At 33.4% G+C, this 15710-nt stretch overlaps 1 protein-coding gene across 6 annotated transcripts in view; it reads left to right on the top strand.

Moving 5' to 3' along the window:
* Nucleotides 1–12923, top strand: part of LOC112681712 (AF4/FMR2 family member 4-like) — a 155179-nt gene extending 142256 nt beyond the window's left edge. For 3 of the 6 annotated variants that reach the window (XM_025551998.1, XM_025551997.1, XM_025551999.1), the window contains exons 7-18: nucleotides 3517–3712; nucleotides 4557–4623; nucleotides 4717–4823; nucleotides 4965–5220; nucleotides 7395–8860; nucleotides 8996–9245; nucleotides 11260–11423; nucleotides 11497–11694; nucleotides 11772–11885; nucleotides 12015–12111; nucleotides 12168–12423; nucleotides 12513–12923. In XM_025551998.1, coding sequence (XP_025407783.1) covers nucleotides 3517–3712; nucleotides 4557–4623; nucleotides 4717–4823; nucleotides 4965–5220; nucleotides 7395–8860; nucleotides 8996–9245; nucleotides 11260–11423; nucleotides 11497–11694; nucleotides 11772–11885; nucleotides 12015–12111; nucleotides 12168–12423; nucleotides 12513–12646 — 3305 coding nt within the window. In that variant the 3' untranslated portion in view covers nucleotides 12647–12923. The remainder of the gene's footprint in view (nucleotides 1–3516; nucleotides 3713–4556; nucleotides 4624–4716; nucleotides 4824–4964; nucleotides 5221–7394; nucleotides 8861–8995; nucleotides 9246–11259; nucleotides 11424–11496; nucleotides 11695–11771; nucleotides 11886–12014; nucleotides 12112–12167; nucleotides 12424–12512) is intronic. The other 3 variants (XM_025552001.1, XM_025552002.1, XM_025552000.1) reach the window with 3 other exon arrangements.
* Nucleotides 12924–15710: the final 2787 nt, after the last annotated feature.

The following is a 15710-nucleotide window of genomic DNA, read 5'->3' as shown; positions in this document are numbered from 1 at the left end:
CCGTGTTTCGTCCCGTTTCGCTTTTCAACGCCACCGATATACGTCGGATGTATTATTTAGACACTCGACGGAGATTATTTTCGTTTTCATCGATGCTCGTGCATTTCACCGCTCGCCGTTCCGTACGGATATGCGGTTGGTGTACGGTGATTTATATATAACCCTGCACTGAATAAAACGCCTCCACCGCCGCAACCTTTTCTCGAAGACTCGGCATTGATGTGTACGTATTTCTATATATTGTATATGGGCATATAATGAGATATTATATAAACAATAAATATATAATGTACAGTATATACATACTTGTATGTTATGTACCCATTACACGTACTCTGTTAATTGCCACCGACGCCACCAACAGCTGCGCACCACGAGATCGCCTGAGACGTGCACAAGTACTTAGCCTGATGACGGCCGACCCTTGAGAAGTAGTTGGGATCGAGATATGGTCGATTTTGTAACACATAAATTGACACTGCATTAGCCTTAATTGGGCGTCGTCAAGTGTAGTTTTTCCGCATTCGAACTCTTAAAATAGTTATCTTTATGCAAAAGAACTAGTTGCCAAAATAGTTGCATGCGATCACCATTCGCCATTTTCCTTGCATTAAACATAATAATTTCTCACATTTTATTTCGCTGCTGTATTCGAGATCATTTGTGTTATTATTTCGGTCGGTGGGTAAAAAAGAAAAAAACACATAATTGCGCGTGTGCCAATGCTCGTTGATAATGTATTCTTTGTCTAACTAAAAAGTAAACCTCTTAAAACTGGGATCTATACAATTATGGTATTACATCATGTTATTGGTTGATCTGATGTTAATATTTACCGTGTGTCGTAAAAATGACGTAAGTATTTATTTATTTTTCAAGGTCTTGATGTTTTTTATCCTTATCGAAATTATTTCAATATTTAAACATTAAATTTAGTCTGAAATTCGTATAATACATACTTTATTATTACTTTATAATACATTATTATTAATTTAGTCCTTGAAAACTCAATTAATTTGATTGCAGTGACTTATTTAAATGCAATAGCATGCACGCGATAAAATAATAATAGAACTGTTGGAAGTTTTGGAAGTTTTCTAACTGGAGTGGTTATCGGTTAAATGCTCTTTTTGATAGAGACCATTGACGGCGCTTGTGTTTGTGTGATAAGTGTACCGAACAACGATTACGCATACATTGACGTACTGAGAAATATACCACATGCACGTGTTTTCTTATAAAAGTATTTTATTTTAACTTAAATACTGTATTGACAACTCGCACTAAGTGGTACGTATACTGTACACGTGCATATGTGTGTGTGTGTGTGTGATATGATGAATTATTTTATGATTTAATACTGTGTATTTTATACCAGAGAATTTAAATCGTTTTCGATATATGCTTAGGTTACCACACGTTGACGCACTCATCATATACATAAATATTTATTATGTAAAGAACCGACCACGATTGTCGAAATAATCGATATAAAATATTTTGCATTGAAAAATAGTCGGGGGAGAGAATTAAAGTTAATCGATCTAATCCATTATTATGTTACATGGTTTGGTGGTGTCCTATACCGTTTTTGTGTATGTTTCGTGTGTCTGCTCCTTTGGCCTAACTCGACGACCTTTCCGCATAAGCGATATGATCATAGACCTCCGTGCTGCCAGCGAATGGCGTTTAAGCACATTCAATTTGATCATAAAAACCTTACCCAACCGATATTATTGTGCGTGTGTGTATTAGTGAAGACGGGGTCTATCCATTATTAACCGGACCCGTAATATTATTAATAAATTACCCTAACCAAGAGATTATATAAGTGTATACTATAGGTCAGGGGTGGCCAATTTTTTATAGACTTTTAATCGACTTCTGAGTTTTTCTAAGTTGTCACGATTGACATAAAAAAAAAAAAAAGGTTGTCACTAAGCGAAAATATATTTTAATTTTACATGTATGTGTATTATACACTTTCTTTATTTATTATATTAATAAATTAATAGTAATAACTTTGATTTTAAAATTGTATTATATTTTTTTACCAAATTCTACGAATGCGGTACATAGAGTTTTTTAATACGGAATATCCATTAAATTGCATACAATATGTCTGCACAGTTACTCGATCTCAGTGTATAATTTCATTTTTCCTTGTTATTTATTACTATATATTGTTATTATTAATTGTTATTGATCTAATTTTTATACTCGTGGATTCAACAAAAATTTACAAAAAAAAAAATGTCGTTTTCTGAAAAAATGAATGGAAGTCGCAATCGACCTGTTATTCATACCGTTGCACCTATACTTTGGATTTTACGAATTGGGATTTTCTGATCGATCGATTCCGTCGTATTGTGTACCTTGTATGGTAATAAGCACCTACATTGTATACCTATGACCCACGATATGTGAACAACATATTAATTATTCGGATCGAAAAAAATGACCTAACTAAAACACGATCTAATTCGATAACCATTTACCGTCTATCGAAGTTTCGATCAAAACGATAAACGTTAACATCTATATGGGTGTAACGCATTGAATAGTAATATTGTATACAGATTCTGATTATTCGAATTTGCGGTCGCACGTGCACAAATGTTAGTATTATCGTTTCTGCGAACACTTGCAACTATACCCACCCGTGCGCGTACAACAATCGTCGGAATTCATGTAACGAAGCGCGCACGGTATGTTTTAAGTTTGCCATCAGTTTTTTTTCTTTTTGTAATCTTTTCGAAACCTGCACGTCCGGATTAATTGCGCGCTAGGGCAGTTGAGGAATGGTAGAGGGGTGTGTAGTGTTGTGCGCGTCTCGTAGACGGCCAAAACATTGCAGCTGTTGTTGAAAAAGAGAGTAAAAAAAAAAAAAGAACAAAACCAGATGCCTGTTTTTTTTTATTCTATTAGTTTTTTCGTGTTTCGTTTTCTCGTTTAACATTATGCATGCACAACAGTCTAATAGAAAACGCGCCGCAACGACCAACAGGTAATAATAACAATAATAATATAAACTAACGCGTTCCCGCGTAATTCTCTCACGCGGTGCACTCAAATCTAGCGGGGTAGCACCGGTTCACCCTTGTGATTTAGGTATACACGCGTGTATACGCGTATATACACTGCTCACCCCACGACGTAATAATCGATCCCTATTTTCGATATTCTTTTCACGTCTCCCTCTCCGCCTCGGCGGTCTGCTCTCCCGTTCACTCTCACTCTCCGACTCTTTTCTCGATCTCACCCGTTTACAGTTCATGCTGCACACAACGGGGTCGCGGTGCTCACTACACACACACACACACACACACACATATACACATATATATATGGTCTACAGTGGTAGTTGGTAATGGCGGTGGTGGTGGTGGTGGTAGCAGTAGGGTCGCGTCGTGTGATTCATATGTTCGTCGCCGTCGCAGCCGGCCGTCATTGTACCAGCAGCGTAGCATATATTTTATTGCGCGTCAGTTCTCAAACGTTATGCTTCCGTTCCAGACGCGTCGGAGAGCCTGAAGAAAATGCTCGGCGAGCCAAAACCGCTTTTCGCCGAACCCGTGCACAGGAACCTGCCGGGGTCTTCTTCCTTGCACGGCATGTCGCCCGACGGTGCCTCCAACGCGACCGCTGCAGTCGCCGCCGTGCCCATGGATGCCAAACCGTCTGGACCATACAACCATTCGCTGTTCGCATCGTGAGTATTATGCTTTTTCCACCGTATTGGAGGGGTAGGGGGAGGGTGAATATTGTTCGGTCCATACGCAATGACCTTGCGGAAGAACGGGACGTCTTGTAAGAACGCACAGAAGTCCAAATGATACGTTTATCTACGCGATTGTTTTTGTTGTACATCATTGTATATCTACAATGTACGTATAACATCCAAAGTGTAGAGAGTGTAAATGCTAAAAATATCATGTCTTAAATCGAGTTCTTAAAACGTACGCAAGACGGGTGTCCTTTTGTAACTGTGTTTACGTTCCTGAAATGGAAACGTGTCCCGTTCAACATCAAAACTAGACTTGTCAGTTAATTTCAGGTTTCAGTTTCTGAACGATATGGATTTCGTAGGCGTTTGAAACAGATGTTAATTTTAAGACGTGATATTTCTATCTTTCGGACTTAATGGCATACAATGTAGAGGTTCTGTAAACAATGCTAAAACTATGTAGTTACAATTTTCGTTTAACTTCTGTGCGTGTTACGTAAAAATTTTCAATTTTCCTCGGAAGACTGTGTATGTACAATCGTATGTCTATGGTCCTTATACCCCTTCCTCCTCTAGACGGCGCCACCGTTTATTCTTACGATAATAACGTCGTAAGACCGTTCCCAAATATTCGTCATCGTGTACTACACGTCACGTACACATTATACAATAACATACACATTATGCCTGTATCGGTTTTATCTCCGATTCACTCGCCTCCACCTTATCGTACCGTCCGTACTATTGTGGTAGTACGTACAGCCCACACAATACTACGTGCTCATACATGTGAGTGTTGTTAACGTACTGTTTTTTGTATGCGCCGCAGGTACATGGTCAAACCGTCCGTCAGAGGGTCCAACATAATACCACAACCACAACAACCACTGCTCCAGGTAGGTCGACATTTATACTTTTTTTTCTTATTCATCTTCATGCGTTAAATGAAACGTAAAATGTAATAACGCCCGATGTTGTCTTCCGCGCAGGAGTCGCAACAGTTGGCACTGTCGCCGCCGACCGACAAGAACCGACGGAGTTCCTCCACGTCGACCAACGTTATTTCATCGGACGCGGCAAACTGCAGTTCCGCCAAGTAAGTAACCCTGATGCCTTCTTCTCGCTCGCGCGCGCACTGCACTGCGATTGCACTGCGCTGCGTGTCGCCCAACCGGTCTCCTGATAACACGGTAAAAGTGTGTAACCGCCGCGTCATTCTGTGTTTGTGTGCGCGTAGGGCTGATAAGACCAGTAGTGACATGTCCGTGGACGAAGACAGCTCGTCCAGCGAGGAAGGTGAGAAGGACAGCAGTACGGACAGCAGTTGCAGCGATAGCGAGAGCAACGACGAGAAGAAAGACAACCCGCCGGCCGTGTCGCCCCCTCGCCCGCAAGAGGAACAGGAGGAGGAACAACAGCCCCGGTGGTACCTGAAGAACTTCTTGAAGAAGAGCACGCCCGACACCAACAACACGACCCGGACGTCTCAACAGGTGAGCGTTTACACGAATGTCACGCGCCAATAATAATGTGTACCTAGTGCGCTGCGTAACGCAACGTATGCGATACCGCGTGATGTGTACTGTCCTGACGTTTTGCGCCCTGTTACCCGAATTATGGATCTTGCCGGCTTATTATTAGGGTAACAGGCTGAAATCCATTGGTCCCGTAACCGCGGTTTATTAGATTCTTCGAGATCCAAAACAGGATGCGCCGTCATCCCTTCCGTTTGCCGCGCGATATCTAATGTATCATAATGTTTATGCGTTTTTCACGATCACGTGTTACTACCTACCGTGTACACCAGCGTTTTTTTTGACCTTTTCAACGTTGTCACGTCCCCCAGAACAGATAAAAAATAAAATCGGTCACCTCACGACTACTCTCTCCGTTAAAACTAATTGAAGCTTTTATCCATTTATCGCTTAACCTAACCGTTAACGAAACAAAAATACGAGTTTTCGAATCGTTAGATGAACGGAATGAAATTTAACTAACTTTTTAATTTTTACCATTACGGTTACGTTTAATTTAAATTTTTAATGTAAATAAGAGGTTCTTTTTCTACATCAGCATTTAATTATTTCTAACGGATACGGTTCCTTATCTAGTGGTTCGCGACCCCCTCAGGTTAGGAAACGTTGGTATAGACCATTGTTCTACGGTTGCATTTTCATCATCAATTACACACAACACACACACACACACACACACACACACACACACACACACACACAAACTTCTATGCTATTTATTCAACATTCAATGTGAATGCAATTCGAATATGAACCTTCGGTGATAAATGTATATATGCGTATGTTGATAAGAAGGTTAGGATAGAAGATACACCTCTCTGAGCTCATCATTATTTCTATAAACTATTTACATTATTATTATTATTTCACTCTTCTATTATAAAATAGTTATTTTTATTGCAATTTTTGTGAAATTAATGATTAAATTCAATAACGGTTATGACACAACAAATTGTGGACATTTGAAAATGCTCGAAGTGATAAATAATTACAAAAACAATTACATTGTTAGTGTTAAAATGTATTTGAATTATAATAAATGTAAAGTTATGAAATTCCTACCCACATAACACAACTCATCCATTAGATATATATTAGATATTCATAGAAAGTAACTGGTAGATAAGCCACAGTAGATTTTTATGGATGTCCATTAGACATAGATATTTGGCAATTAGTAGAATTAATGAATAATTTAATTGATTAGTTTTTAGTTTTTACTACAGTTACAAATACTTAAATATTTTTTAAATGTAAAATAATAAATTAATTCTATTAAACATTTTTCCCAATTTGTATTCTACTTTAATGAATATCTAATGGATGTTTTAATTCAATAATTTCTGATTTTTTATGGATATCCATCAAATAATAAAAAAGCGGCCAATTGGATATTTAGTAGATATCTAATAGATTTACAGTCATATCTAAAGGATGTTATGGATATCTATAAATCATATCTATTATACATCCATTAGTTGTATTTGTGTTATGTGGGTAATAACTTGTTATAATCAAAATAATAGTTACCAACATTATAATATAATGTATTTATTAACACAAAACATAATAATTTTTATAATTAATAGGTTTTCGTTTTGAAATTATTATAATACTATTTATATTATATTTTCTTTTATCATACCCAATTAAATATAATGTACATTTTACACATAATGTTAAATTTTGGTTTCAACATTACAAAATTATTAATCGTTGATTATAATTAATAGAAACTTTGTTGATTATTAATGTTTCTTTTTTATGTGTTTTAAATGTTTGGTTTATCTATTAATTGGCCTTCGTAGATAAAATGTATACTACTTAATAATAATAATAATTTATAATTTTAATCATTTTATGAGCAACTCAAGTTGTTATTTAATAGGTATATTATTCTTATGAACTATAATATACATTTATAGCATTTTAGTTGTAATTGTTTTTCTATATTAGCTATTTATAAAAAAAAAAAAAAAATTACTCAAAAAAAAACAATTACTCAATCAATTGCAACAATTAATAATTATGAAAAATAGATTATTTTTATAACGTTTATCTTTCATTTGTTTCTGTTATTATTAATTTATGTTATAATAAATATTAATAAATTAAATGCTTTTATTTTATAGGAGGAATCTGTCGGGATGACTGATCCCAAATCTAGTCCAAACTTTGCAATTCAACGATCTGAGGTTGTTGAACTATTATCTGAAATGTCAGACTCAGACTCAAACCATAGTGATAAGCAAAAGAGTCAATCTGATTCTTCATCTTCTTCATCTTCATCTACTTCATCTTCAGAAGACGAAGACGATAAAAAGAAAAAGGCTTGTGAAAGCAGTTGTGATAGTGATTCGTCATATAGTAGCCGTTCACGTACATCGTCTAAACCAATAACTGACTTACATAAAAAATACTCAACTTTAGCAAAGAATGAGAAAAAGGATCTCAAGAAATCGTTTGAAAAATCTGCTAAATCAGTAGAAAGAAAACCACCTCCTGTTTTAATTAAAAAAGATGATCCAGTTGAGGAACCAGCTAAGAAAAAGAGGGGTCGGAAGAAGGGTCCTACTAGCATGCCCAAACCTCCACCACCATCAAAAATTAAGTCAAAACCATTAATTTCATCAGATTCCGAGGATGATGACGAACCCCATAAACCTGTGAAGATCAGTGAAAAACGAAGAGGACGACCACCTGGAAAAAAGTCTAAAGTGATATTGGCTAGTAGTGAATCAGAAGAATGGACTGATAGTAGTCGTAAAAATCGTAAGAAAGATTCAGAAAAGAAGTCTTCGCATTCACTAAAGAAAACGCCTTCCTGGGAAAAGAACCAACCGCAGAAGCCCGTGGCCCGTGTTAGTGCTGCTTTACGTCCAACTCGTTCGATTTCAAGTAGTGTAGATTCAGACTCATCAGATGTAGAATGCAGACCACCACCCATGTCTACAACTACTGAAAGTCCGCCTAAACTCGATGTTGAAGGGATTAAAGTACAAGATAAGAAGAAGAATGATACGCTGAGAAAACTTTTCATAACTCGTCGTGAAGAAGGTGGTGCCAAGAGCGGTGGAAAATCCAAGGGTGGTAAAGGTGGTAAAGGGGGTGTAATCATTATTGATAACAATGAAGCGATGCGCAATGATAATGAGCGTGTAATATCACCTGTACCAGTCATTCCTCCTATGCCCAAAGAATCTGAATGTCCAAAGACTTCGAAATCATCTTTGATTTGTAGAATACCATTAAGCAAGTTACCCACTAAATTTCAGTATTTATTAAAACCGGCAAGATCTGAAGAGCTAAGAACATGTGCTGATTTGGCCAACACCAGGCAAGAAGAAAAAAAGCATAAACATAGGCACCATAAACACCATCACAAAAGCAGCCCATCACAATCCGTTTCGGGAACGGAAAAATCCAAATCAACTGAATCTCCTGCCAATGTAGCTCCACCTACACAGCCGCTACTGCAACAGCCCGCATCCGACAGCTATACTAAAGGTATGGTGGATAGCGGTAACATATGGCGTAAACCACCGTTGTCTGTGTGTGCAGTCATACCAGAAGCTAAAGTCAAACCCCTAGAGCATAAGTAATTTTCTTAATTTATTATATACATGTGTGTGTGTGGTGTGTGTGCGCGCGCGCGTGCATGTGTATTTATCAGTTTTTTTGAAAATATAATTGCATTTTTGTTTTTTATTAATTATTAATCTTTTAAAATTAGCACCATGTCTTACCTGCAACGCCCTACCGCCACTAGCGGTATTATGCATGGTCCTTATGAAGAATCATCGGAAGATGAAGATGGCGGTCCACCACCGTTCCTTCCTTATAGTACCACCACGGTTCAAATAATGGACCCTCGGTATAAACGTTCACTTGAGCTGGATCAATACTCTCCTAATGCGACCAAAAGACGAAAGTTTCACAATTCGACCACGTCTTCCACGCTTGCACGATATGCTGCGACGAGGGTAAATTATTATTATAAATATGTTTCGATAAAATAATGGTGTCACGAGACGACCACACATTACGCGTCATGTTTATCATAGTCACTTTGAATGTATTCTTCGAATTACGTTAATTAGCTCGTTGGACCTCATTCAGTATTTTGTTGACACAAATAGTACGTTTATAAGCTAACACGTTATATTGGTACGGTTGGTTCAACAAGTTGATATAAATGTTTATTATATGTTGTTGAACGATCGTAAATTTAAAGTGTGCTATAAGATCAATATTATTTTATGGAAAATCAGTTTATATTAACGATTCTTGCCATTTAGCCGTAATGTTATTTGTAATTCATTAATCGTTGTTTTTTTGATTACAATCAGCGATTATTTATATTTTAATGGATCTAAGGCAAAACACAATGGCCAATACGCCACCGCAAAGAAAAATACCTTGATCGCAAATACAAAATATTTTTTAAACAATATAGATAAAAATGATTAAACTATGAAATTTAATTTAATTATATTAAAATATAAGTGTAGTTTACAAAGCTATTTTAAGTAGCACTATTAAACACATATTTGTGATTTATTTTATCATATTTTATCTGTATTCATTTCAAAAGCCGTTTCTTTTTTGTTAGCTCAGGTAAAGCAAAAGTTAGCGACGTGAGAATATTTTTGCCAATTTTCGCTGTACGTTTTTTGTTGTTTGGTTGATTAAAAATTATTAAATTATTAAATTATTAAAAATTATAGTCGTACTGTCAACTTGATATTTTTGTTGAAATTGATCGACTAAAATTAAATATACACAGATTTTTTGTTGGCACTTTACTTTTAACATTAATATCTGATTCTCTGTTTCTATGCGATTTATAATATAAGAACAACAAGCTTGAACATTATTTCGTATTCAAATTATTCTAATATAGATTACTCTTCATCTCGCAGTTAGGTTAGCTTTTTGATATTCATTTTTTTCCTGACTAAATATGTTTATCAATGTTTTATTGGTTTAAAAGCTATTAATTTAAAAACCACTTGATAAATCAATCATACAGTCCATTTAATTGACTCAACTGTTTATTGTTGAGTTTGAAAGGTACCATTATCGGTCAATTAAATTTTTAATGTGAGACGTTACCCAATTTCATTAAAATTGAGTTCCATCTTTCTAACTTTTTATAACTTACTTTTTAAGTGATTCACGTGTTTGTCATTATCAGAAATTAATTTTTTTATGCCTATATTTAAAATTGTTTCGGTGGAATATGAGCATTCTTTTTAGTCAAGCTATCATCGTACTCGAATTGCAGCATACATAATAATATAATAGGATGTTTTAAGAAGAGTTGATAAAACTAAACTTACAGAAAACAATAACTAAAACAAGTGTTTAACTAGGTCAAGGTTTAAAATAAGTATTGAAAAACATGAAAATTATTTTACGTAAATGCTCAAGTTATTGTGCACTGCGTTATTTTATGAAACCAAAATACACTGATAATAATATGGTTAGTAATAATAATATAGTTGTACATTGATCATTACTGTCGAAATATATTTAATTTTTTAATTAATTTATTCTATCAATTATTTTAGTATATGCTATTCAAATAATCAAAAACAATAATTTTTTAATTTCTGATAGGTGAAATACTGAAGTGTATTTAGTTGCTTTATAAAATTATTCATAAAATATCGATCTTATAGTGTCAAAATCACGAAAGCACAAAACATTAAATTAAGATTTTACGCATTAAACTTGGTAAATACAAATGTTGCCTCTTTAAATGTAATACCGTCTTTATATTGTTCAGTAATTAAAATATAAAAATAATGAAAAAGAATAATATTCCATTTGGGTCAGAAACACTGTTTTATCATATAACTGCAACAGCTGCAATGCTACGTTCTGTCACGCGCAGTATTTGTGTGTGCCCTCCTCTCTCCATTGTACCTACTGATATTTTATTTTCAGTTTCCCGTTTAAAATAATTAATAATAATTCGATGTTTTGGAACAGAGTGATGGATTAATAAACGATATCTTGGTGGACCGTATGCACGAAGTTCCCGTACAACCTCCTCCCAGACAACCATCTTGGCGCATGCAGTCCATGCACCACCAGTATCCTCCGAGGAAAGGATTTTTCTCATACTTTGTAACGGACTTGTATCCTGAAAATAAGTGAGTCCGCTACCGTTTCTAAAAAAAAAATTAACATATATTCTTACAATTTTGTTTGTCTTTTTTTGTTCAGTATGCACCAAGAAGTTCCGCTTAAAGAGGCTCAAGCATTAACCAAATTAGCAGAGTACGAGCCTGATCCCATCACTCAAGAAATGAAATACTTGGATGGTATACTATGTTTTGTACTCAGTGGCCATCTGATGGAAAACGATGGGACCCGGGAGAGAGGGATTCTCAAGATCTATAACGATACCATAGATCTAATTAAGTTAGTATTGTTAAACGTTTATTTATATTTTCTCCACATTATTTTTCCTGTATCGTTTACATGTATATTTTCCGCAGAGTTATTTGGTCTAAGATTTATAATTACCGAGCAGACTGTGATCATGAAGAGCTTGATGAGTTATTCGAAATGGCTGACAATCCAGAAAGAGACAACAGGCTTTTAATACTTTGGTAAACAAATGTTATATTATATTATTGTTAATTGTAATAAGTTAATATTTAAATTGTTCAACTAATTTCCTTTATTTTCTTCTATTCGAAATAGATTTTTAATATTATTTTTCCTCTCCCGTGTTACAGGATGAGGTGTCTAAGCTTCTTGCGGTTAAAGTTGTTTAAACTACTTGTGTACCAAAATAGGCAAAATTTCAAGACTGTTCAGCAACATTTCCTCAAGGTAAGCATTTTTGTCTGAGGTATTTGTGTATGGCTCTAACTAAAATGTTTGGCCAGAATGTGGGTTCGAGTCCCATTTCACCATCACCATCACCGGCCAGCTCTGTGGAGAGCCATTCGTCGGGGTACTGCAGTAGTAGCATTACGCCTAGTGGTGGAGTTGCCTCGTCCGGAGCTGCTACTGGTGTGATTGGCGTTCCAATAGTCGTGCACAATGCCATGCATTCAGAGCATATACTTTACTGTCATTTGGCCGCTGCACATGAGATGTGGCAACGTGCTGACTTGTTGGTTATGCGTGGCAAACACACACGTAAGATTTAGAAATTTATAATCTATTTTGAATATTAGCAATGAGTACTTATTCATCAGCGTTCTCCCGGTTTTCTTATTATTTTATAGAATTCTTCGTTGAGATGGACCGACACTGCGGACCCTTGACACTACATAGTTCCGGTCATGATCTCACATTTTATGCTCGTATTGCCATTTCCCGCATGAGATGTGAGTTCAACATCAAAAATTACCTTCCATGATATTAGATGATCACCTCGGAAGCTAAGTCATTATACACAACTCTATAAAAATTCACATCGTACAGTCTTGTAGCATTTCATCATCGTCTTGGGCTTCATTATGACGAGGAATTAATAATTTCTGTTTCGTGAAACATATTTAAACTGCTGTATGTGGTTTATATAAATATTATTTCTCTGTACATAACTCATGTACAGCAACTTCTAGTTCTCTTGAATATTTTCTGTTTTTTTTTTTTTCTTTTAACGTTAAAAGATGAATTGTTATATTTTTACAAAAAATAAAAAGTTTTAACTATATGTACATTTATAAGTGTATAATATATAAATAATTTTTGAAAATGTATTAATTAAAATTTGGTCCTGAGCAAGACTTATATAACTGTCTGAAAAAACAAATTATGGTTTGGGTATTTAACATGGGATTTTAAATATATACGATTATTAATATTATTTTTATGAACTACGTATATACCTACATAATTATATATTATTTATCTTGTAATAATAATTTTTTGATGACATTAAAGTAGATGACTTATTCACTTATTCTTTAAATAATAAAATTAAAAAAAAAAAATAAAAAAAATAATAATTATGCATCTTTATATGATACATATATGTATATTTTTATAAGTTATAACGTCTCATTAAGTATGTTGTATATTAAAAACGACAATTATTAATAGTTTTTTTTTTGCATGTGAAACAAAAAAAAAAAAAATGTATAAATAAAAAAGAATTGTGTATTTAAAAGAAACAATATATGTATGCATTGTATTTGTACAGTACACATATATTTGTGTATATGTAGGAAGTCATTCCTCGCTTAGTTAAATATACATGATTGTTATATCCGTGACGCTTTTCTAGTGCTCGGTTAAACATTCTAAACAATAAAAGAAAATAGTAATCTTTTTTGTTAATTTTAAGAGTTACCGTTGAATGGAGAAAGATAAAATGTATGTAGTAGCCAAATATGTACAAAATGACACCAATGTTTTATTATTATAATATGTAATTTGTTTTTGTTTTTAGTTTTTCTAAAATGAAAGAAGTATAAAAGACTTATCTGGGACATTGGTGGGGTTGACGACCTGTGTTGTCAAATTTTGTCTTTTTAATGTTCTTGGTCACTTAAAAGACAGAGCGATAAATAATTTTTTGTTAATATATACTTGTTCATATAACTCTTTGAATGTGTTTCATTTATTGTAACATGTATAAATGTTAATACTTCCTCCTTACTAATTAACTTTTATCTAAGAATTATATAATTTTAGAATGAGCTTTGTGAGTTATTATCAAGTATAAATAATAAACAATCGCAGAAAAAATAATAAGTTAAATATAATATAATATATATATATATATATTATTTTATAAACATTTTGGTGCCTAGATAATTTTGTAGTGACTATATTATTATATATACTTCATGTATCTATACGAGATTTAGAGATTTTTTTTCAATAAATTTGTGAATATTGTCTTCTACTTATTAGTGGATGTGACCAACAAATTTTGTCAATCGCCCTATGTTCTGAATTGTGACTGGAAATGTAATATTTTGGTCATGATTAAATATAAACATGAATAATTTTAAATTATTTAATAACAGTCTAACTATTAGACTGTATAATTTTTTTTAGACAAATATATATATATATATACACAAAATTAAAAAAAAACACAATCAAAGTCTGAGTTATATTGCCTTAAAATGTAATCGATTTATTATATTATGATATTCAAAATGAAATATATTTAGTGATGTACACATTTAGATTAAAAAAAAAAAATTTAAAAAAATAAGTAACCCCAACCCAAATTACCTTAAATTAATTCCAAAAATTATAAATTTGAAAAATTTAGAACCATTTATTTCTTTGTTGTTTTTGTTAGTGTTTAATTTATTATCATTATTATAATTATTATTTTTTCTTTCATTAATTGTATAATTTATATATTCATGATGTACAATTATTTACAGATAAACAAAAAAAAACATTACCAATTTCTACTTGTTTTAGTTTGTATTATGAATTAGTATTGTATTTTTTTTTTTTTTTTATTATTATTTTAATAATTCCGTCGTGCACACAAAATTTATTTGAATTATGTGTTTGTATGAAATATTATTAGTCTCAACAGTATTTTTTTTTCTTGCGTTTTGCATGCAATAATGTTATTACTTATTACTATTATTATTATTATTATTATTATTATTATGATTATTATTATTATTATTATTAACCATATTAATATATTATATATTGTAAACCCTATTTAGCTCAGCCAGCGCATGGGGCTTGACCGTTACCTTATTTTTTCCTCCTCTATTTCTTTCTCCTTTCCCATTTATTTACCCCATATGGTTTACTTTATTAATTATGTATAAAAAAAAAATAAAAAAAAAAATTGTTAAAAGAAAAAAAAATTGCAATGGATTATTGATTATTCTTATATATAATATTATTATGTTAAGGATAGAAAAAAATTATATTATCATCTACTATTTTTATGTTATATCCATAATTTATAAAATTTTAAAATGAAAAAAAAAACTCTAAAATTGTTTGAAAAAATAAAAAAAAAATAATAAAAAAATAAATAATTTTTGTTGTTGTTTGTTTAAATGTACTTACCGATTCGATACTGCACCTTAACGTAGATGTATGAGTAGCAATAGTACACGTGGATGTAATTTAACCACGTCAGATTTTTTTCGCTGTTTAAAACTTAAACTTTCGACCGTGGAAGTGTGTAGGGTTGTACTACTACGTTTTCCTTCTCCGGCACACAGGCTCGTGTACAAAATATTCGCATAACCCATACATATACACTTGTGCTTTAGAGCTGTTTTGAACCTTTGAGGTCGTTTTGATTTTATTTTTTAATAAATCATAAAGCACGCGTCCAATGCGTTTTACCATCGGTTTACAAGCGTTTTCTCGTGAGTGCGACTACGTAGTGTCAACCGACATTCCAATACCTCTTGTAACTTGACATGTATGGATTACGTGTTCCGAAAACGGTTGCCTTGCACCTTGAGATTGTTGGT

The sequence above is a fragment of the Sipha flava genome, unplaced genomic scaffold, assembly GCF_003268045.1.
Source record: "Sipha flava isolate LNK unplaced genomic scaffold, YSA_version1 195_pilon_pilon, whole genome shotgun sequence".
Classification (NCBI taxonomy): domain Eukaryota; kingdom Metazoa; phylum Arthropoda; class Insecta; order Hemiptera; family Aphididae; genus Sipha; species Sipha flava.
Note: the sequence above shows the minus strand (reverse complement) of the source record. Positions and strands in the feature narration are given on the sequence as shown.